Source organism: Leptonotus elevatus, chromosome 6 (genome assembly GCF_054856555.1).
Source record: "Leptonotus elevatus isolate MCC_2025b chromosome 6, RoL_Lele_1.0, whole genome shotgun sequence".
Classification (NCBI taxonomy): domain Eukaryota; kingdom Metazoa; phylum Chordata; class Actinopteri; order Syngnathiformes; family Syngnathidae; genus Leptonotus; species Leptonotus elevatus.
In genome coordinates, this window is record NC_141244.1 from 22,016,055 (window position 1) to 22,040,474 (window position 24,420).

The window sequence follows — 24,420 nt, forward strand, 5'->3', positions numbered from 1 at the left end:
ATATTATTTATCGCGTTGCACTCACGATGAACAATTAGACGATTTTAGGAGAACGTTCTTTTTCGTGGCGAATCTGCGAAAGAGAAATGAGTAAACCGGAACCACGTGTGCTTGCTTGAAGGGAAACAACATGGAGTAGTGCTTATTCTGGGATTTGTAAAAGTCTGAAATTATACATTTGAAAGGGTTTATCTTGTCCTAGCAGCTGTTTGGAATACTTCTCGGACATGTCGTCGTTCAGGAAAGCGCTGAAATCCCAACAGAGAAACCACCATGAAAGATCCCAGGTAAGTTTTTCGAGGGAGTTTGGGCGAGCGGCTAGCTGACAAAGCTAGCCGGACTACTTTAGGCTGGGTTATTAGTGATTAAGACTTTATTCGCATACAAGCCTAAATGGACCCACTTAACGTGTTTTCTTTGATCAGCCTGAATTTAGGAAGCAGTTGGGCTTTCTGGAGAAGAAGAAAGACTACAAAAAACGTGCAACGTAAGTTACATGAAACCCACAAATGGTTCAAACTATACAACTACATGAAATTCACTCATTGTGTTGGTTTCTAACAGTAACTTCCACAAGAAACAGAACACGCTCCTTGCTCTTCGCAAGAAGGCTCTGGAGAAGAACCCAGATGAGTTTTACCATAACATGATCAACTCACAGCAGAAGGTAACATTGACAACAGGTATGATCTTACCATTTTCTAGATCCCATTGGATTTAGTTGATCATGCTTGCCATCAACAGGATGGAGCCCACATATTCAAAAAGGGAAATGAAGAGGAGCCAGAGGTGACGGAGGAGCAGAAGAAAATGATGACGACGCAAGATATTAAATACGTAGAGATGAAGAGGGTGGCGGAAGCGAGGGTAAATTTACACATGAAATAAAATGAATGATGAAAAAATTTCACTATAGAAACTGCTCAGTTTTTATCCATTCATAAATTACCATTCTCTGTCTACCAATCATTGTCATGTGCCAGTAACCTATTTATAAAATGTGTTTTTCAGAAAATTGAGAGGATGAAAGGAAGTCTCCATCTTCTGGATGCAGGCAGCAAACAGAAAAACAAGCACACATTTTTTGTGGGTTCCAAAAAAGAAGGTAAACATTCACAAATGTAACAAGGGATGCTCTAATAAAGTCCCGTAAGTTGAGGACTACTCGGTCTGAATGGAAACCGAGGAGAATTGGCTGGAAATGCTATCATATAACCCAGTACAGTCATGCACACGTTGTTTTGTCATAGGAATTGATGCAGGTAAACTGCAATCTAAATAATTAAACATGCGGTGTTCAATCTAGTAATTTATGTAGATTTTTATTCAGGAGTGAATACTTACTGAGTGGTGAATAAAACATCATGTGTCTGAATAAGTTGCGTTAGTGCATCAAGTGTCACTCAGCTGGGCAGAGAGCTAACATGCTAGCAGTTGAGTAAATGTATAGCAAGATGGCAACCTGAGTAAAAAGATAGCTTTAGCATAACGGGTTCTTCATCTTGCCCTGTTTTTTTGTTATGATTATTGTTTTTATTATGTATTTCCATTGAGATTTAATCAAATGCTAGCATGCTAATGCTTGTAGTTTGTTTGTTTGCTTATAGAAAGATGGCAACATATGTACCAATGCACCATGGTAGAGTGGCTAAGGATTTGATTTTGGCTTGTAGCCTGTTAATATTTGTCATAAATATTGCTCTGCTCAAACACTAAAATGCTAGCATATAATAAGATGCTAGCATATAATAAGGTGCCAGCTTGACTACAAAAACACCAAGGATGATGGAAAAGGATTTCACAGCTTGCCCGGTAGTTAAGCACAATCTCTAATAAAACGTCCTGACTGTTGCTATGCTAAAATATAACAAGAACCTAAGAGGAGGAAGCCTAAATGTGACTCTACACGCTAAAGCCTACTGAGATTGATGGAGTGCTAACATGTTAGCAGCTGGTATACTGGCAAGATGGCATCCTGAGTGGATGAAAATTTGTTTTTAGGCCAATTGTTTTTGCATAATGCCCTGTAGTTAAGTACTAATACTAAACAAATGTCGGCTTGTGTTTTACAGTGCAGTCGTTCGACTTGGCTGACCACCTGAACACCGTCCCTGAACTGGTGGACCGTGTGTACAACAGGCCCACGGTGGACACTCTAAGTAACAAGCACATCCTGGGAGCCGTGGAGCCTCATAGTCAAAAGGTTTGCATCAGTCTATATTTATTTACTCTCAAAAAAAATCTTCCTGAGCTCTAAATTCTTCATTTTCTCCTGCTCATGCATTGTAGAAGCTGTCCAAGCAACGCAAGCACGAGTACATGCATCTCTCCCAACGGATTGACCGGGAGAAAAAATTATTTGTCATCAGCCAGAAGCTCCAGACGCGTAAGGACCTACAGGTGATGACTCACAGCAGCTAATGGCCGCATTATGATCTATACAAGCTTCACTTACTGTGTTGTGGATTTTTTTTTGTCTACTTTTCTGTCACATATATTATATGGCGGAAATCTATTTCTATCTAATCTAATCTATTAATTTGGTGGTGGCAGATTTTCACCTTTTGCGGTTGGGTTGGAAAATACAGTTAAGTCTGGAATGGCGGTTCACCGTAAAATGAATGTTTTCCTACAGGATAAAAACAAGAAGATCAAAGTCAGGAAGGAGACGGCAAACGCGCCGGCCATCTACAAGTTTGAGACCAAGAGGAAACGCTGATGTGTCACTAAATTGACCAATTACTAACATCATCCCTCAGTGTCAACCATTTTGTACATACGTTTTTTTTCCAGATGAAATATTAAACATTGACATGATTCACTTGTGATTGGTTAATCAGATTTAGTAATTACATAAAGAAAAAACTAGTGAACAAACATTATTAATAAAGCTGTAAGTTGTACTTTGTATCAGTAGATGGCGTCATTGGGCTGTGTGGCAATGACTGGCACAGAACAAGCTGAACGTTGGCTGGACAAAGCATTAGGTACAGGAGCTCAATCATGAGATGAAAAGGTAGCCAAATATTACAAATGTATGATGAGATAAAACTGTACACCACTACAATAATAAGTACATTTTAATATTAAAAAGCAAAAGAACCATTATCTTGTGAAGGCAGATTATTGATATAACTCTTCTATTGGATCTCATTAGATTAAGAGTGCGGGTGTACCTGAACCAAGTCATTACAATTTTGACTGATCTAATATGATTTATTCATAATGATGAGCCGCACTAAAATCGTGCATATGTGTGTGTGTGTGTCTACCTGCTGTTCAACGTGAGGGTGAGCTGAAGTCCAACAGCAGATCGCAGGGATCGAGGCGTGATTGATCGCCGCGGTGGCAGCGGCTTCATAAACGCGGACGATCCATCAAAGTCTCCCGGGAACATCTGCAAGGGAAGGGAGAGAGAGAGAGAGAGTGAGTGAGGCAGAAATGTCAGCAGAGAGGGAAGGAAAGCAGAGGCCTTGGTCCAAACATTGATGATCAGACTAAAGGTGAGCCAGTGTGCTTATAAGGGGACAGATCAGGGAAAGAGTGACTTTGGGTTTATTTACTTTAATGTGAGGACATCTCAAGCTGAAAAGTTGAAAGGTTGACATTAGTAATAATAATAATACATTCAATTTATCAGCGCCTTTCATGACTCCCAAGGACACTTTACAGGGTAAACTAAACTAAGACAATCAAAAGCAAATCCAAAAATTGGGGCAGAAAAAAAATATTGGTCCATCTTTTGGAATGAATGTTGCCAAAGAAAATGTCAACTGCGCAAGTGAATCTTTCGAGGTGCTTGTGTGGTAGATAAGAGTTGTTGTGCGTTTTGGTGGCAGCATGCATGATGTCAGTCAATGAATGTTTTAGAATAAATTTTGCGAAAAGACAAAAGCTAAAGCTAAAGGAGTTCATTTTATGGAATCAGTTTTGTAAAGCACTACATGAAAAGCTAAGCTAAATGGGAAAGTCCATATAAAAAAAAAATCCAGGAAAAGATAGGATCGACCAAATGGTAAGATGGTGTTCGATACTACTTACCGCTTTTAATTTTGATTCATAACATTTCCCCTAAAAACGACAGATAATTTAAAGGAAATATCTATATATCACAATATAGAATTTATTCTTGAAATTGCATGAAATCAATGGCAATTTTCTATACTTCTAATTTCTAGTTCCTGATCATAAAAATGTCCACAAGAGGGCGGTGTCATGAGTACCAATATCTTGAAATATGGGCTGATACCGATACCTGGTATTTTTACTCCCTGATCCCTGAAAAAAAGAAAAAGAGAGAAACTCCGAGTCCATGCAAAGTCAAAGAAAAATCAAAACCTGAGTACTTGGAATAAGTGTAATTAAAAAAACAACACTAAAAAGCGAACTACAAAGAAAAATAAATATGCAAATCCATCTTTCGGAATAAAAGTAGCAAAATGTCAAGAAAAGCCAAAAGAAAACTTAACACGCAAGTCCATCTTTTGAAATGAGTTTTGCTAAGAAAAAACAATGCCTAAAGGCCTGTTTTCATAGTTTCTCTATAAAACATAACTAAACAGAACAACCTTTTACTGTGTCTTTTAAACAAGCTTCCTCCTTAAAAAGCGACTGTACACTAGGGTCAGTGTCACCCTCCCTGCACTTGTATGTCCACTTGAACTCTGTCCCATGGTTCGAACACTTCTAGCAAACCTTCAGAGTCTAACTCAATGAATGATGAGGACACATTGAAGGAATTCACATCTATATCTTTAAAATCAGAAGATCGCCCACTGCCGGCACTGCATCCCAGCGAAGGGTCCCATTTCTTGAGAAAAGGGGGTGGACTGTGTTGTGGCAATGTCCGACAATGAAAGGCCAGCCTGAGCAGGAACAGTGGCATGTCTGTGCAGGGTGAGATAGCGGGGGTCCGGAACTGCGCACACAGTGTTTTGACCTCCACCCCCTCGGCTTATGGAGGCCGGGTCCGAGGGTCTCGATGCACGCACGCTCTCTCGAACGAGTGACGTGAGGAAGACGTGGATGTCATTCACCCTGGAGACTTGTTGCATTCCAGTTCTTCTTCTATGGTTATGACCACATAAATCATTTGCAGTTCATTAGAAAAGTTCACAAGTGAAATATAAATCATATCGCTGGAGCAGAAACGGGGTTACTCTGATTTTTTTTAATTTTTTTAATGTTTTCTAGTCACATGTTTAATTGGCCACTTGTTGCTGGGCAGACTTCAAGGACTCAAGACAGGCAAATACTGGAATTGGCATATTATATTAGTGTTGCCAACTGGAATGACAGAAGCCGGGATTGTGTTCAAACTTTTTTTTTTTTTTCGGTCGGTCATTTTGATTGAAATCGATTGAAGATCTCTGGCCAACCGTTTACATGAGACACGGTCTATTCCAATCTGGTGTTTACATGCACCACTCCATTTAATCAGATCATCCGTTTTACAGACGAGTGCCATGCAGATAGATCTAAACATCGTGCGGTTGATCAAGATGGAGGTCAGTCATCTATTTAGCACAGCAGTTGCAATTGTTTTTGTACTTTTATTAAAGCAACAGCTTGATCAAATCAAGTTAAAAATTATCTTTCCCGCAGCAAACGAGCTGTGGTTGGAAGCCACCATATTTGCGCATATACGTCAAAGCAGCACTGAATCGATGACTTTGAAATGGTTTGGCAAAAGGAATATACTCTGTAATTTGGACATTTGGGTTTCTTTCTAGTTGGAATACAAGGTTACATGTAAACCCGGCTAGTGAGGGGTGCAGAAAGGACAGAGAGACTTGGCAGAAACAGGAACTCAGACTCATGATGCTGAAAATAATGTGAAAGTAGGCAGGAAAGCTCCTCAAAAATGTATCTGAAGAGAAATGACAATGGATTCCTTCCTTTGTCATTCAATTTAAGTCTCGCGTATTTATACGGTTATGTCCTAATATTAACACAAGTTGAAAAATGTTAAAATGTTGCCAAATCACATTTTATGCAGCCACTTTTGTCTCCTCACTTGTTTACCAGCTTTCAGATGCCAGATCAGATGGTTAAGAAGACTACTAATCGATCCCCCAATTAATTGAGTAGAGGGAGGAGGATGAGGGTTCGAGCGTGTGTCTAAACGTGAGGGGTGAGGGTGAGTCTTTATCCTACAGGATCCCCCTCCCCTCGCTTGGTGCCGTGACGCTTGGTGTCACGGGCCTTTTGAAGTAGTGGATCGAGAGGAGGTACACAAGCGGAAGAGGAGGGGGAGGAGTAGCGTGCCAGGGGGAAGACACGTGAAGGGAAATCTTGACACAAGCCCTTGACGTGTGTTATTTATTTTTTCGAGAGCGTTTGAATATGTGTGTGCGCGCTTGTGTGTTTAGCACAACGTCTGGCAAGGTTGGGGATCACCAAACCTTCTTTTAAAAGAAAAAACGGGTTGCTAATGAGCCCTGGCTGGCGACAAGTACTCCAATTGATTAAATTTGCATGGGAGCCTAAAATCATGACGGGGGCCCTCAGTATCCACCCGCCCTGAGGTGCACGCACGCATGCACACACACACACACACACACAGCACCCCTGTGACTTGGTAACTCTGCAGGGGCGAGGGGCGAGGGGCAGCAGCAGGGTGTGTGTGTGTGTGTGTGAGAAGGCAGGGCGTGGAGCGCACCCATCTGCCCTGCTACTGTCAGGCCATCATTCAGGGAGATGCCGAGCGCGTGCCTTGGGGAGGTGTTCATTAGGTTTTAACTAGCGGATGCGTCCTTGTCTCGCAGTGTGTCATTGTCTCTCTTTGATTGTGTGTATCTGTGTGTGCCTGCAACACAACGTGATGCGTGTGTGTGTGTGTATAAACCCACCTAATGCAACCTGCTTGTTTCCTTTTAAATACACTTTTATGGGACGGAACTATATTTGGTAACTTTAAGTAGAATTAGTATTTGATAAATATTGAAAATGATTACAATGAATAATATTCTAATACAGCAACTGGAAATTTCTACTGCAACATTATCAGATTATATAAAATAAGATGTCAAAATACCCCCTCCCCACCAAACCCAATTTTCTGCAAATAAATGAATGCCATTATTTCTAATTGAAATTTGGTTCCATTGTCAGTTGATTCTTTTCTGTATAAAAATTGTCAAAATATCCCGGCCCAACTACAAACTGGGGGGTCTTTTTTCAGCACTGTGTAATCACCATGGTCCATTTTTTTTGTTTGAGATATAAAAAAAACAACAACCAACATTTTTTTTTTAATTTATAAAGGATTTTTAAATAGCCACACTATTATAATTTCTTAAATTTAATAATAATCTATAATTTAAAACTTAACTAGTGTTTTCCCTATTTTTTCTAATTGTTTTTGTTAGCTCTTAAAATTATTGTAATATTTTTAACCAGTATTATATTTTTTGAATAGTATTTGAATAATAATCATTTATAGTGATTTTTTTGTTTTTTGTTTTTTACACACAGGTCCAGTAGATGCAGTGTAAGGCATTTTTTGTTTTCATGTTCATCATTAATACAGAGTAGCAATTGTGGCATTACTATATTGTTCAAATATTTTTATAGTTCTTTTGGACTGATTTCAATGTTAATTATTTAATTTCATGTGTGTCTGCCTGACTTTCTGTTCCTGCTGCCTCTCCCTGCTTGTCTACAAATTCACAAGGCTGGGTCCTCCAAAAGCCGAATTTGTTGGCTGCATGACGTCACTCCCAGCGCGACTTGACAGCATGCATGGACTTGCATATGAATGTATTGTCAATGCTGATTGTCGGTAGCGCATTGTCCGATATTCCATTCATGTGTAAGTCTGTGCGCGTTGTCGAGTTGCGCCAGGAGGGACGTCATGCAGCCGACGAATTTGGCCTTTGGAGGACCCAGTCTTGTGAATTTGGACACAGGCCCTGTCCTTCCTCAGCTTTGTTTGGCAGCGGAGCCGACGGCCATATGTTTCCTTCAACATAGTGAGTGTGACTGACATAAGGTTTTTGTCCCATTGGATTTTGGACCAATTCTGCCTAGCAACAAGTGACACAGACAAGAGAAATTATCTCATCCAAATCTCCATTTGTAAATTTGAGTTTAAAGTGAAATTTTGAACTAAATGTTGTCTGTGGTGTTGATGAATTTGCGGAAGGATTTTGAGTTGCATCATTTATGTTAACTTGTACGCGTCTGCTGCGTTTTTGCTCAGTGAGGTTTTATGTTGTGTTTTTTTTTTTTATGTGTGTGTATGACTAGATGGTGGTGAGGAGTAGGGGTTTTCAGTACAGTGCATGCGTGGTTATCCCGGGTGATTGCAGTAATCATACGCGGGTGGGAGGGATGGGTGTTAATCAGAGTTTGTTCGTCAGTGGCCTGATGAGGGCCGCTGATTGTAATGTGATGCTGACAACCGTGGAGACAAACTGCCAAGAGAATCATTAGCGTGCTGGTGAACACTTTTTTTTTTTGTGTGTTGCCAGGCCTCTTTGGGAACACCACGACAATAAGAGTGTAAACAAACAAGCACTTGCACGCACAACGTGTACGTTTTCATTCTGGTGGACACAAAGAAGCGGGGTAATGTATGTGGTGTGTGGAAGGAGGGGGGAGGTAGATGTGACCCCATGGTTTATCAGCTCATCTTGAGAGGGTTGCACCCCCTTTTTTTTTATTTTTGCAATGGAAGGAAGAGGGGAGGGGTGCGCTACGGAGACCATTATGGCTGGCTCATCAGCCAAGTCCCTACAAGGGCTGATACAAATTAATTAACCTAATTAGATGCTGTGATTGCGGGTGTGATTATAGGGGCTGGAAGGGGAGGGAGGGATGGGACTCGGTTTGGGGATGGGGAGGAGAGGGGGGTGCGCTGGCAGCCAGGGTCGGGGCCATGATGATGATGATGAGCCGTGAGGTGTGGGAGAGGAGCCAAGATGCTGTGCATGGCTAATGAGGAGCGCTAGCTAGCTGAAAACAGTCCCTCCCTCCCCGATCGCTCTCGATCTCCCATTCACGTTCGTTCCCCACCTTCTGTCTATTTTCACCCCCCCCCCCCCTCTTTCATTATCACATTAAATGTTTCCTATAAATTTCAGCTTTGAAAACAGTTGCTTTTTTGTAAGTGCACCTGTTGCATTATCCAGTTCTTGAAAAATCACAGAGCAGTCTCGGTTTGGTTCACGCCGGGTCCAGTAAGGCAACAAAATGCCTACAAAACAGCTTAAAGTGTTCCCTTGTTCATCTCTGGGGTTATGCCCCAAAAAATAACCACAATCGATGAAATCCGCGAAGTAGTCAGCTTTATTTTTTTTTATTCATTATATATATACATGTACCTAACATTGTGACGGAACATAGCCAATGCCGAAAATCACAAAAAGCGTTTTTTTCTTTTCTTCCTCTCCAGTTCACCTCACAGGAACACATTGTCAAGTTATACACACATAACCACACAGTATAAACACTCTCGATCTCTAGAGGAGCAATATTCAAATCTCCATCTATTTGTATTGGAAACACAACAAAGACATCCTTCAGGCCGAGCCAAACGCACCAAAAAAGATTCTTGCCGGCATCAGCAACTCTGCCGCTCTTAATGAGTTTGAGGAGCGACTTGAAGTGGCGTGCTATTGGTAAATAAAACAAAGTCAAAGAGGGAGAGAAAAGTTGCTCAATAGTGCACTTTGAGCCGACGCATCCCCCTCGTCAATCGGATGCTGTCATTCCATATCCAAGATACTTCTCCATCCTCTCTCTCACAATCAACATCAGTGCAGGGATGTGCTCTGGAAGCCCCCGAATACCCGGCCGACCTCCCTCCCTCACATGCATTCTGCATTGTAAACAGCAAAGGAATGGATACATAACTTTATATTACATGCTTTTTAACCGGTGGGAAAGGTTAACCACAAATAAAATGGGCAAACATAACATCAAATCCAATTAGTGTGAGGATGAGGGGGACATTATGTAAAAATTATGTAAAAAGGAAATAACGCTTCTGACACTGTTATTGCCCACAGAAATGTAAACGCAAGATTTCCTTCTTTAGCAAAGTGATACTAAAGCAAAATTTAATGGTAAAGTGCCCCATTTTATGGCAAATCCTTGAAATGATCTTCAAATTCTGATTCTTAATGTTCAGGCCACAATAGACGGTGTCAGGAAAGTCTCACAATTTACCGTCTCCCATCTGTCCAGGATAGAATTTCCTTTATAAGAAGAGTTGTTCAAAATACAAATCCTGGAATTTAACCAACATGGTTGACTTCCTGGTTTAATTTCAAGCATGAGAACTTGAGGCATTTTCTTGCGTCCTGTTATGTCCACCCATTTTCATGTTGATTGTGGTCGAGGACTAATTGTTTTTCATTTGACCAGGGTGCTACTGACTGAGCTTTGGTGGGCTTGGTTTGGGATACAAGGATACACAAGCTTGAGCATGTTGGTTCACCCCAAAAGGGAATTATTATTAGGAAAAAATAATAATTTAAATACAATCATAGAGAGTTTTCCCTTTTTGGACTAAGGCAAAACTACAATTAGTAACTCATTCAAGTTGATTGGAGACTCGCTGATTAAACGGTAAACAAATAGCGAAGGGCGATTTTGGGTGAGAGTCCAAGCTCTAGTTATTATGTTAATTAGCCCCATTGTTTTGTAACAGTGGGCCCAAGTGCAGATTGGCTCGCTCACAGACACATATTCAGAAACAGGCAGATAATTAAAGACTTAATCGGTTTCTCGATTTCACACTTGGCAGGCACTCTGGAGACCCAGCTATATGTATACAAACATTAAAAAGTCAATTTTTCATAATATATGACCTTTAATGTTAATGTTGGATTGTGCATGTGTACCTAATGTTGGGGCCAAAGCGATTAGTCAGGCCTTTTGAAACGTCGCTGTGGTTATCTCGCCGCACTGATAAGCGCGAGGCCTGTCAGAGGAACAAACGGTAAATACTTTAAAGCCACTTAAGGATTCTTTCCTCTTTTTTGCAGTCGCACTTTAATTAACACCGCAGATATCCTTGCAATGAGCCGATGCTATCAGGAGGTGAGGGGGTAGAACCACTCGGGGACGGGGGTCTCTGACCAGTTTTTAGTGCGAAAATGCAGGCGCACTCTCAGTGGAAGTGTTGTTTGTGCGCTCTCCAGCTAAACAGCTGTAGCGTACGACGCCGTTATCAGATATTTATAAGCGGCTCATGAATATGGATGGGCGGCAAGATGGGACTGATGTTTGTCCTCTAAGAGCGGATGAAAGGGGAATGGCGGTCCCTTTTCCCAGGCCGGTAGAACGGGAATGCTGGTCGGGATTGCCGGTGAGACTGGGGGAAAACGGGGTGCAGGGTACAAGATGGCGCGGGGCAGATGGTGGGGTTTAATGACGTGAGATTTGCGTGGCGTTTTCCCTTGTGGATGTTGAGATTAAAACCTTGTAAGTGGAGTGTTAGCACTGTCGTCTGCTATCTTGATACCTGTCGACTACACTCCCTATTCGCCATTTCCTTTATAAATAACTTTGGGATTGGATTTGGGCAGGAGATTTAAAAAAAAACAACACATTCATGAGAACAGCAAAAAACAACACTTTATAATAATATGAATAGAACTACAACTACTGTTCTTTCTTATCATTCCCATTTTCAGACAATAAAAAAACAAAACAATTCTGAAGCATGATTTTTGAATAAAAATAAAATCTGGAACCGTCGTTGTGTGTGGCAACAGCGCGAACCACTCATCCGGCGTACTGCCTCGACAAATCTCTTTCATTGTCGCAGTGAATTGCTAATGTCCTTGTGCATATTGCTGCCAATGTTTGGTCAGGAATGAACATCACTGGCCTAAGTGACCAGCGTAGAGGTCAACGCGCCGAGTAACGGGAGCTGAACTGCGTTGAACCTCTCCGTGCTCATCACGGAGTCATCTATCAGCGCTAATATGCGGGCGCTAAGCAACCTGTACATGCATTAGACCCCCTCCCTATTACCATAATGGGCTGTTTTTAATATAGCTAATCGGCTGGCACGACCTTGCCCGTTCGCTTTGCAGGTAAAAGGACCCAGACGACGCGGAATGGATATATTTAGAGGCTAAAGGACCATTAGGGACTTTTAGCAGTTCCGGGCCCCGTCATAGTTACGCATCATAAAAGGGAAGAAGAGATGGGCAAATCGGTGCATGACAACAAACGAGAAGAGAAAATTACAATAAATGCATGCAGGCACGGAGGATACAAATGTTGGACAAGAACTACTACGACAGTGTGGGTGCTATGTGGTATTGGATGGGCGGGATGTGGGAGAGGGGGGCAGAATTTGAAAAATTTGCCTCCGCAAAACTGTCGTGGTTAACATTTTGCTTTTTGTCTGAGCCTTTGTAATTGTGGACAAATGATCCCAGGAGTGGGACAATAATGTTTTTATGGGACTCCAAATGTTGAGCTCAACAGGGTCATCGTGGGAGTGTAATGGCCAACACGTGGCCCAGCTTGAACTCCGCCCGGCCTTGCCGTTGATCCGGAGGGGGGGGTGGGCTGGAGGAGGAATGGGAAGAAAGCGAGGACTCACCCCTCTGGGTCACGCCAACAAGTGTTCACTTTGTTCTCATGGGAGACAACAGCCACTCAGAACATCAAGTACCTTAATGGCCAAACAAGAGCCAGACTGGGTCTTGTAAACTGGAGAGATAATATTTCCCTGTTGCAAATCTGTGCCTGAGTTGCCCACGTCCTGGCATCCAATGAATAAGGCCTTCCGGCTTTGGGCAAGAAGCCTTCCTTTGTCTCTCCCTGGACCTCTCGGACGATTACTGTCTGTGATGTGGGTCAGAACAGAGATTTTAGGATTAAAAGACTTCTGTCCAAGATCAGTTTGTGCCAAGGGACGTGACTAGATAGGATTTGTTCCAAGTGAAGCCTATTACATCCATGAATGTAGGTTTACTGGGATTGTGACAGAACTCATGACTTAAAGAATATCCGAGCTGGGGTAGCATTCCTTGTCACCGCTCTACCATTCACAATAATGATAGTCTGCTTTATCAGAGCAGGAACCCAAATGATGGGGATCTCAAATCCAACTTGTTTTTCGGTATCTCCATTGGGCGCCATCGCTTTCTCTTTAATCACTTCAAGGTACTTTGAAACGTACTTCTGAAGACTCACAGAAGGACTGAAGACTTCAGTCCAGATCAGTTCATACCAAGGGAAAAGGTCTAGATAAGATTTGGCCTGAGTCTGCTACATCCATGAATGTGGGTTTATTGGGATTGACAGAACTCTTGATTTAAGACACTATCCGACCCCTGTTCGCATTCCTTGTCTCTATCATCTGATGTCAAATCCGAACACTCTTAGCAAATACCAACAACCTTGGTTATTGAATGCACTGTTTTGAGCAGATAACAGATAGTCAAAGTATTAAGTTCAATACTTGATTAGGGATGTAACGGTTCAGTTCGGTGCTCTTCATTTGGCTGGCAACCACTACAGGATGCAACTGTTCTCTCTCCCAAAGTCAGCTGAGATAAGCTTCAGCCCATCCGCGATCCTAATAAGGACAAGCACCATAGAAAATGGATGCATGGATTGTTCAGTTCAATTAAAAAATTCACGGTTCGTTCCATAGGTGCAACACCCAATAGTCTGTCTTTTAAGGATTGCTACCGACTTCTGGTGCAATGCTGATTTGACCTGAGATTTGTTGCCACTCAGGCACAGGGCACATATAGAGACAGATGACCGTTGTCATTCGCCTTCACTAATTGGCAAGTGAACCTTCTCCACGTGCATCAAAATCAAACGAATGTACCATTACACATACACTGAAAACATGTCGTGAACTTGATCGCCAGCTGCCGCCGTACTGACAGATGTATTTTGGGCACACGTGCAATCTATCGCCGCCTCCATCCGTCGCTTGTCCGTGAGCATCCGTCACATCGATGCATCTGATATGATGCTGACAGAACTGAGAGTCGCCTTTCAGGCTCAGACGACAACATCCACATTCGTTCAACTGATGCTTCCGCAGACAAAACACCAAGAGGCAGCCTCGTCTCGTCTCCTTTTCTGTTTGTCGAGTGGAGGTGGATTTATCGATGATGCGTACATGTCTGTTTTAAGAATGACAAATTCCAAACTGCGATTTTGCTTGTGGTAGCTAATTTTGGTATTATTTTGTCACATTTTGATGTTTGCATAATTGTAATGATTCCTTTAAATGGGCTTTACTGTTTGTTTAATCTAACTTTTGGAGGTGCGCCTGAAAGTGTTTGTCAAGGACCACTCTCGGATACCTGTATATGATTTAGAAAATGGATGGATGGACTTTGTCAATGCAACAATATTGTTCTACAGTATGGTTAAAAATTGATGTCCATCCCTAGTGTCACACACCTGACAAAATGAAGCATCTAACATTGACAAATCCTCACATGATTCTACCACACAGTTCATTTATTTGTGTGAAATTGATACAGCCTGGCACAATGGACCCACAAAGGACGGTGCTCCTTTGGGTCAGAGGTCCCCGCGGGCCACCCACGTCACTGTGGTGCAACAAGCCGGCGTGGAATGCCAACGGGGTCGCTCCACTGCTAAACCTCGGGGGCTCGTCACCCGACCATTGTGACACACCCGGGCAGGCTTAGCTATGCGCCACCCCCGCCGGCCAATCTGCAGTATCAAAGGACTCCGCACCCCCCCTCCGCCCCAATCAATCCCATTCACGCCAAGCCGCACATGGGCGTACGCACACAACGGCCATCTCTGATGCCCTTCTGATTCTCTGCTCTGGCATTTAGCACCAGAACTTTAGCCCGCGTGTGTGTGTGTGTGTGTGTGTGTGTGTACGTGGACGCTTGCGCAGCAGGGAGGAGGGGTGTGAAGGGTTGGAGGGGTGACAAACGCTGTGGTGCAGATGTCCTCTCAGCGAGAAAGAACTTCATGAATGGAAACTGTTGTGATGGTCATGGGGAAATGCGCTGGAGGCCTGGCCTACGCACTCCAGTCATATGAATGGATGGAATTCAACGCCGTCAACAATGTGGCCCCTCTACTACGGTTTCACACCCACGCGTTCATGTTGAGCTTTTTTACCTCCCTCTATAAATTAGCTGGTTAATTGTGACGCACATATTTCAATAAGTGCCTTAAAAACAGTTTACTGGCACTTTCAACATCCTCTCCCCTGCACACGTAAAAAAATGCGACTAACTATTAATAATAAAATACTGTATCTCACTTATGTCCATGTTTCTTTTTTCTTTACGTTTATGGGATGAAACTGAATGCAGACATCCTAAAAGCGTTTAAAAAAAAATTCAATTTTCACAGGACAGCAACGATATTCTAGTCGTTGCCAACCCAACTTTTAAAATGATGCACCCCATTAATGATCCCAACAGAGTTGGCGCACCCTCTCTTTCCCCTAAACACCCTGAAAAGAGAAGTCAAAGATAATAATAACAACACAATACTGCATAAAATAGGGCCTTTCTTCTAAAGTTTCTAAGGTACGCACCCCCGTCAACATCCCGGTAGTATTGGCGCACCCCCTCTCTCCCTTGCACACACTGAATAAAAAGTTCAAAACAAACAAAAATGATACAATATTGTGTATAATAAATCAGTCTTTCAGAAACATTTCAAGTCAGGCATTACCCTCAAGATCCCCAGAGAGTTGGGAGTTGGCGCACTCCCTTCTCTCCCCTTCACACCCGAAAATACAAACACAATAGTGTACAGTAGATACTAGACTAGTCTTTCCCTAACTTTTGAAGTCTCACAGCCCATTGGGAGACCCAATCATCCAACCCCCCAAAATTCATTTGTTCTAGTAGGCTTTTCTTGACTTTTTTGTTGTTGCTTTGTATGAGAAGCTTTACTGTTTTACGCAATTCGTCTACTACTTAATACTACTTGATAATTTCCTGCACCTTGACAAAGGCCCCAGTTCCAGTTGAAGAAAAGCAGCCAAAGCACGATGCAAGATCCCAACAGATGTAGCGCACCCCCTCTCCCTTGGATACATCCTAAACAAAGGAGTGAACATAAACATTCAAGCAAGCAACATTACTTTATAAAAGAGAGCAAAATTATGATAATACAATACTGCATATTTGAGAGCAGTCCTTCCCTAAATGTATACAATAAGTCAGACATCCCCTTCAACATCTATACACACATTCTACTCAACCTACAACCTAAAATAAATAAATAAATACTATTACAACATCTTGTGCGCTAGAGCAGTCTCTCCTTAGGTTTTAAGTCCGTCCCTTCAACATCCTGACCGAGTTGGCGCACCCCGTCTTTCTTGCACTGACCGTAAAAAAAAAGTCTCCAACGAACAAATAAGAAAATATAGCCTAAAGTAGAACAGCAGTGGTAGTCGTCATTCACGACACTGTCCATCTGCCTCTTCTGCTGCAATTTCACACCACTGGGCGTAAGCACAGAGGTTTGCTGGGTAAACATCCAAAGCCGAGTAGGAGCCGCAAGCATCACAGTTATTGTTGTCACTTAATGCCATCAATGCATCCATATGTAATCAAGCTGCGAAGGCGACGGGACAATAGCAACCATTGTGGCGCTCGGATCAGAAGGCGAAACAAAGGTCCCCCCCCCCACCCCCCCCCCCCTGCCCCCACTCCCCCTAGATCGAAGCTGCTGTGATGCAAACCAACTGCTTCCTGGTACAGGACACAAAGTGACGTGATTGGTCCCTGCTGGGAACTACCTGGCATTTGTCACGCTCGTATTGGTTTTTGGAGCCATGTGTTGATCGCGTTGGCATTTTTATGAATGATGACGCTTGATGGATGCTGATGGGGGTTGAATGGAGGGAAGGACGTGGGGTGATGGGACATTTTGGATTGACTGCAGAGGTGTTGCACGTTGGGTGTGTGGCAGGAGGGCCGCGTGTGTGCGCTTCTTAGGGCAAACGTCGATGGCCGTGTCAGGGGTGAGTGATAACTGTGGTCTTTTCAGCACTGCGAGGTGGGATGTGATGGATGGTTAGCACGTTGGGCCCCATCCTTCCCCGTGCCTCTCTGCAGGCCAGAGTCGGTGCAGGACAAGGCTGGGATGGAGCAACTGCTGGGTGGGTGTTGTTAAAAAGGTGTCACTAATAGTATAGTATTTTGCATCCAGTTGCATCCACAAATGTGTACTGGACAGCGCGTAATAAGAGTTAGATTGGTACAGGGAGGAATCAATACAATACGGCAATGGAATTATATTATGTGCCCACCCACTCAGCTAAGACTGACTAAAAAAGTATAATATAACAGTACATTAAATATTTTCTGATTTTAAAATACATTTATCAATACATAAATTCTTAGTTATTGTGTTTATACGTAATAGTACAATTCAAATGTATTTCAAAATGTTAAAAGAAAATAATTAAAATAATACCATGATTAGTTACCTGCTTATGTTTTAAATTCAAGAATAATAGTGATTTATTTTGAAAAAAAAAAGAAGAGATTTTACTTGGGAAAAACAGACCAAAAAACCCCCACCAACTGCACATTAGTTTTGTGACAAATGCAGTCCAGGGCAATTAGCATCAAGTGACCCTGGAACATCCATTTGCATCAGAGAGCATTCAAATGCTAGTGGAAAATCTGGGAACTAAGAGGAAAACAATGCCATAGTACATGTACACTATATGTACAGTACATGCCACACTATAGAAAGTGATGGTATACCACCTGACACAGCTTTTCTTTTTGATGGCACCTGACTTTTCATGGCCACTCTTTTCATGGTTTCCCCCGCATTTGAAGGCTTTGTGGGCTCAGTGGTCCGCTGCTTGAGGCCCAGGCACGTCTACAGAGAGGCGCGCGCTGAGAAACACCCCAGAGAGGAGCGAGTGCAACCTGCCTGCTGTCTTTTCTCAGTCTTCAAACGCACCGCAGACTACACAGAGGGAAGCAACAAAGCTAATGTGAGGAGGCACTGAGCCCTTCGTGGCACACCACATCGCTAATTGAGGGCGGAGGATTCTTGCAGGCCTTTTGCACATACGGTATACAAGTGTCCATGTATTGGAGGTGCGGCATGTATTTATCGAAACGGATGGTATTTATTGATCTAAATTAACTGCACCCGACAATTAATTGAGGTATGGAATATTTTAGTACATGCCTCTATTTTAGGAATGGGATAATTGAAGGCATTTATTTGAGGTGTGCCGTTTATTTTTCAAAGTAGACTACACACCCGGTTGTTTTATTCAGGCATGTGTTTTAAAGAAGCGGACAATATTTGAGAGAACGGGGTTGTGTCAGGCATTTCAGATGGTGCAATTATTTTATTTTATTTTTTTGGAGAGCTCAGTTCATTCGGTAATTTTACCGATTTGACATGTCATCATCATTGCTGTCTTTTTAAAAAAAAAATTTTTTTTATACATTTTTATTTTGTATGTGGGTGTGTCTGTGCATGTGCGTGCGTGCAAGAGTGTATGCATTAGTTCACCTAAAACCTATTTAAAAATCCCATACCGTTCACCTAAACCGAACACTTCAGAATCCAGCCAGAGTCGTGAGGCCGTCAGGAGACCCGAGGAAGGACCAAAGAAGAGAAAGGAAAGTGAAGTGAAGCACCCTGCAATTAATTGAAACATGGCCGGTTATGACAAATTCTAGTGATTAATTCAGGCACAGTGTCTATTGAAGAAGAGACCATTATTTGAGCAATTCCAGGATTTTTTTTTAGGTCAACAATCCAAGTGGATGACACAGCCAATGATTATTTGGGATACAAAATATTTTAGAGTGGATGCCACCAATTGAGAAAATGTGCGAGTTTCAGGCATTTATTTGAGGTGTGGCATGTATTTATCTAAAAGGACAACACCTTGCGATTAATTGGTTCATGGCATCTTTTCAAGTGGAGGCCGCTGTTTCAGGCATATTTTTGAAGTGCAGCATTTACCTAAAGGAGGCTATTCACTTGTCGATTATTTGGAGTATGGAATATTTTAGAGTGCTGCTGTGTTTATTTATAGTGGCTCGATCACTGACTTCATGGTGTTGAATAGAGCGAGAATAAACCTACTATTTAAGGAAATGCAATACCGGTAGTTTCTAGACAAGGTGTGGCATTTATTTATCCAACTGGATGCTGCACCTGGCGATAAATTGGATTACTACTATCTATTCAAGCCCACATTTTGAGGAACTGCAGTCAATTCCGGCATCAGTTTGAGCTGTGTGGAATTAATAAATGTATCTAAAGTATGACACTGGTGATTTATCATCTGTCAGAGTGGAGGCAACTTTTTGAGTAGTTTTGAGCATTTATTTGACGTGAGTAGTTTATTTTTGACGGTGATGCATGCAGCTGTTCTTTAGGTGATGGGATCTTTTAGGGTGGATGCCACTATTCGAGGAAATGCAACTAATTGGATTACAGCATTGATAAGAGGCCACTCATTTAGGAGGTACAGTAGTTTGAGGCATCTATTTGGGGCATGGCCTTTATCTAGAGAGCTGCACATTAATTGGGTTATGGCATTTATTAAAATTCTGGCCATTATTTGAAGAAATATATTATTTCAATGATAGTATCAACCAAAACTGAGTTTTGCAAAGGAAAGATTTGGAATCTCACCCTCTCTGTACCTAATGTTGTGGCCTGGGAGTGTGCAAACATGGACTCTTCATATTATAGTATATGTTCATAAAGTGACCTTCTAGCATCTTGGGGGCATGCTCATCTGCGGCTTCTGTCCCTTTTATATCCACACCTTATAAAGCACACATATGGGCAGCGGGCTGTTTTGTCACTCAGTTAGTTTAGTAATGGCAAAGCGAAGGCCCCGGGGCCACCATTTAATTGCTTTGGCCTCCGCGCACACTAAAAGAGGTGCCACACCAATTAATCCCCTTAGTACAGCGCTACGTCCCGTCCCCCTGGCAGAGGCGTCCCGCAGGGCTGGGAAAAGCCGCTGACAACAATGGGTACCACCTCCACAACCTCCGCTCCCCCCCTTCCCTTCCCTACAACATTGATGCATCACCTTTAATGTGCATGTGGATATGCAAGAGCCAGCTCTCTCATTACATAGCTCCATCCATTTGAAACCAACTGATAGCAGTAATACTCAGTTTAGTATAAAAAAAACAACAACAAAAAAACAATACAGTATAAAGAAGGCCATATTTTATTTATTTTTCAAATGTGTTGCTCCAAAATGTCTGTTTCATCTTCCATTTAAGGCTACAGAGAGGAAAAAGCAGTTTGAAGCCTTAGCTGCACTCACAGTGATTACTCAGACATCCTCGCTGACGTGCATTTTCAATGTCTGAAGGGCATAATTACCTCTTTTGCGTCAGGTACCAGGAAAGTAAAAGGGGGACTAGAGGAATGGATTTTTTTATGTCAGGAATTCACAAATAGAACGTTGTGACTAAAAACATTGTCGACATTGGAGGATCCATACAAGACGTCCAAATATATGGCCCAGTTGCAAAGCAAACTGAAACATCTCGTACATTTCCCAAAATACTTGGAGCCGCTATAAAGAACTAGGCTAGGATATGTGATACAGTATTTTTGAAAATGGGAGAACCTTTGGACATTGGCTAGCATTGGTGTTTTGATGAGAATTTAGTTAGAAATTTCTTTCAATTATTTTCCAGCAACGCTGACCAAACGGGAAGAATACGTACCCGTTCTAAAACAATAATGCAATTTAATAAATTATTTGAGGAAATTACAGGTTACAGGCATGTATATGAGCGGCAGTCTTTATTTATCCAAATGGGTGAGATATCCAATAATTTATTTGGGCATGGCATCTATTAGAGAATAGGGCAATATCTGAGTAAAGGCTGTTGTTTGAGACATTTATTTGAGCTGTGGCCTTTATTTATCCACTTGGACAACACACCCAGCTAATGTTTATGTCCACTAAAAAAAGTAGATTTTTGAAGAAGAGTAATGCTTGAGGAAATGTGGTAAATTTGGGCATCCACTTAAGATATGATGTTTAATTATCCCCATGCAAAAAAACAAACAAACAAAAACCTGGACACACCTATGTTTTTGTAAATGACTAATGTAGAAAGTTTTTTTTTTAAATACACTAAATTTTCAACAAAAAAAAAGTCAATTATACTGCTTCAAAAATAAATAAATAAATAAATAAATAATTGATGCTGTTTCCAAATGACAAATGCCAGGAAATCCTTTGAACTGTTATAATGGATGAATGGATGGCCCATTTTAAGGTCAGCTGAAGAAGAACAAAAACACACCTCGAGTCAACACATACATGTAAGCTCCGCGGAGCTCCAGGCTGGCAGAGGGACGTCTACAAAAGCAATGATGGTCCACAAAGACTTTCGTAATGAGCAGAGCCCAATTAAAAAGAGCCTTTCTGCTCCTCCTCCTCCTCATCCTCCTTTTATCGTCCAGGCTGAACGTCCTTCTGTCTGCTCTCCTCCAGCGGCATGTTATTGATCACCTTTAACCCGCGTGTCAAAACTAGCATTTAGGCTCATCCCTGGGGCTGAGCGTGTGTCGATGGCACCCTGCCCCATAAATCATTACTGGGAGGGGCCGGCCTGACTTTCACACACACAAGGAGCTCAACCCCACACCCGGCGGGGTCGAGGGTCATCGACGGTTCCGTGGATTAACACCCGGACAACCCCCCCCCTGCTTAGCCCTTCGCACGACGTCCAACCCGTTTCTATTCCCTCGTGGGTCCTGCCAGTGGGACCTTTTTGATTTTTAAATAAGACAAAAAGGTCGATTTCCACTGTTCAAATACGTGACTGTTCTTCCTCTCCTCATTGTGCATCGGAAATACGTCTTGTCACTGTGAAATGAATATAACATTCTCTATCCTAATTATATTCGTTTTTATGTATAGTGCATGGGTTCGTGACTGGGGGTGTACGAGAAGAGTTTGTAGCCATATCAAGCAATCGTATATTAAAGCTATCAGAAGATGATTGCCATTGTATGTTAAAACTTACCAACAGTTGCATGATATGACTTTGGCTCCCCAAAATGTTGCATGTTTTATCACAAGTGACGTGTTCAAGCTGTTTTATGCCACCCTAATTAAATTTTTCTATGTTAAATGTTTTAAGTGTCCCAACGACATATTTATAGAAAAAAAAAGAAAAAAATTTTTCATAAGGAAGGCTTTGAACTGCAGAGAACGGGTGAAGAAATAGTAGTAATTACAAAAACGGCCAGCAGGTGGCAGCAGAGTAAAGGAGATCAACCAGGGCCATGTTGAAAACAAGCTAATTTACCCACTTCAATCAGATTTGTGAATAATGATGGAACTTAGCTATATTCTAATGCTAATTGCTGCGAAACGGAAACCAATATAAATATACTTTTTTCCTGATGAAAGAAGAGACTCTAATCTTTCTTTTGGTAGGTTCCACGTTTTTATAGCAATAGAACACAATATTCTGTGGGCCTCGCAAAATCCAGTAAAACAGCCGGGAGCGAAGGGGGTTGCTTCAGTGAAAATGGCTGGTAGTGAATGAGTTAAAGTGTAAGCTGACCAAAAACAGTGGCTGAAATTGTTACAAAAATATGTTGTTGATTGTAGGGTGCTCATCTCAACCACATTTACGCCACTCTAGCTTTACGTTTAATTTGCTCCCTTTGATTATCCCTGAATCTTGTGAGGCCCCCGAACGCAACGCGGTACACGTTCAATGCCGCGTCTCCACACTGCAAGGCCTCTCGTCTTTTATTATTTATTTTCCCCTCTCTCTCTCGCTCGCTCACTCGCTGCCCTCCTCTTTGAGGAACAACCTTGTTATTGAAGACGGGAAGGCGCTTTTTGCCTTATAAGCTAACAAAAGCCCAGCTCGAATGAGAAAGAAAAGAAAGAGGAAGGAGGGAGTGCAACCTTTAGCATGGGGGGCCGCCATGTTCTTTTCCACGCACCAATTAACTCCGCAACCTTGGGCAGGCAAGTGGAAAACGCTTTGTCAGCTGCGCCGTGTGGTTGCAAAAGTCTTAAAAGGTCCGAATACTGCTGCTAATAATCACAAAGCAATCTATTATGTTAATACTTTGTTTACTTGAGCGTTTTCTATATCGTCAGACGTGGCGAATTTACCGAGAGTAAGACGTGAAAATATGCCTCGGTGATTTTGATACCGTACTCTTTACTGTTTTGAAATTGCCCCATGACTCTTCAAAGACCAACAGGTGCACGTTTCTGTGGGAACTTGTGAAAAGTGGTGGGAACACAGACAGTTCTAGGGGCCGTTTCAAGCTCTTCCTTCAACATTGTAAACACTGGCCCATAAAAACACACATCTATGGTATGTTGTTTCATCATTTTCCTTGATTTAATACACACTGTTAACAAAAATCCACTTTCATTGTCACCAATCAATTCTAATGTGTATTTTGGGTCATTTTAGGAAAAGTTGTCAAATTTCACTGGTGACAAAATTATATTTCGAGTCATAGTTTAGATTTGTTACATGTGACCCGACTGAGGAGTTTTACAGGATATGAACCATCCCTCATCCAATTTTTTCTTTTGTCTTGAATTGAGAGCAAAATTGTAATTTACAAGCGCTAAATGGTGGCAGCTAACGTCACAAAAAGGAGCAGATAGTGAAAGAAGAGACTCTAATCTTTCTTTTGGTAGGTTCCATGTTTTTATAGCAATCGAACACAATATTCTGTGGGCCTCGCAAAATCTGTCAAAATGGCTGGGGGGAAAAAGAAAGAAAAAAAGTGTTCTTAAGTGCATACTTTTACCCCCATATGAAATTATATTAGGTGTCAATTATTCACAAATGTTCACTATTGATTGGATTGGTTTGTCCACCGTATTTGAACTTGCCACTAATTAACTCATTGTTTTGTTTTGTTTACGTCCGTATATGATCCCCATCGTCACATCTTTGAGGCTCCCTGCAAGATGAGCGAATACATCTAAGGGCAATGCAGTATGATCTGAAAGGTGGTCGGCGTTCTTGTTTAGCAGGCCCGAACTGCGACTAATCCGCCGCACTCGAATGTCCCGTAAAAGTTAAAGTGTGTGCAGCTGCCGGGAGGCAAGACGGCGAGATATAACTGTTAGTCACTCTTGACAGACACCTGAGGCGGTATAAAATGTCCCTCAAAGGCGTGGAAGAGGCAGACGGGAGCGCCTCTCTTCTTCAAACCGGGGGATGGGGGTGGGGGGGGGGCAACTTTGTGAAGATGCACTTGTGTGTACCCCCCCCCCACCTCCCCTCGCGCTCTTACAGGAGGCCCGAGCACATGAAGGAGAGAGAAGGGCGGGGTAGGCCCACATGGCTACAAGGCCCGCTATCATAAATAACACAAGAGCGCTCGGGTCTCCATTCTCCCCGTCTCCTCCGGTTCACCGCCGGAGCGTTTCATATGGTAACGAGGTGTTTCTCC

At 42.3% G+C, this 24,420-nt stretch overlaps 1 protein-coding gene across 1 annotated transcript; it reads left to right on the forward strand.

Moving 5' to 3' along the window:
- The first annotated feature begins 104 nt into the window (after positions 1-104).
- On the forward strand, positions 105-2,916 carry utp11 (UTP11 small subunit processome component). Its single transcript, XM_086078824.1, has 8 exons — positions 105-287; positions 426-487; positions 565-667; positions 745-867; positions 1,012-1,105; positions 2,073-2,203; positions 2,290-2,400; positions 2,636-2,916. Exons 1-8 carry the CDS (start codon positions 228-230, stop codon positions 2,717-2,719), a joined length of 768 nt encoding a protein of 255 aa, XP_085934950.1. The 5' UTR covers positions 105-227; the 3' UTR covers positions 2,720-2,916.
- The last annotated feature ends 21,504 nt before the right edge of the window (positions 2,917-24,420 follow it).

Coding starts and splice junctions, on each gene's coding strand:
- utp11 (XM_086078824.1), top strand. CDS start 228: ATGTCGTCGTTCAGGAAAGCGCTGAAATCCCAACAGAGAAACCACCAT. Junction 668..744: donor TGATCAACTCACAGCAGAAG/GTAACATTGACA, acceptor TGCCATCAACAG/GATGGAGCCCACATATTCAA. Junction 2,204..2,289: donor TGGAGCCTCATAGTCAAAAG/GTTTGCATCAGT, acceptor CATGCATTGTAG/AAGCTGTCCAAGCAACGCAA.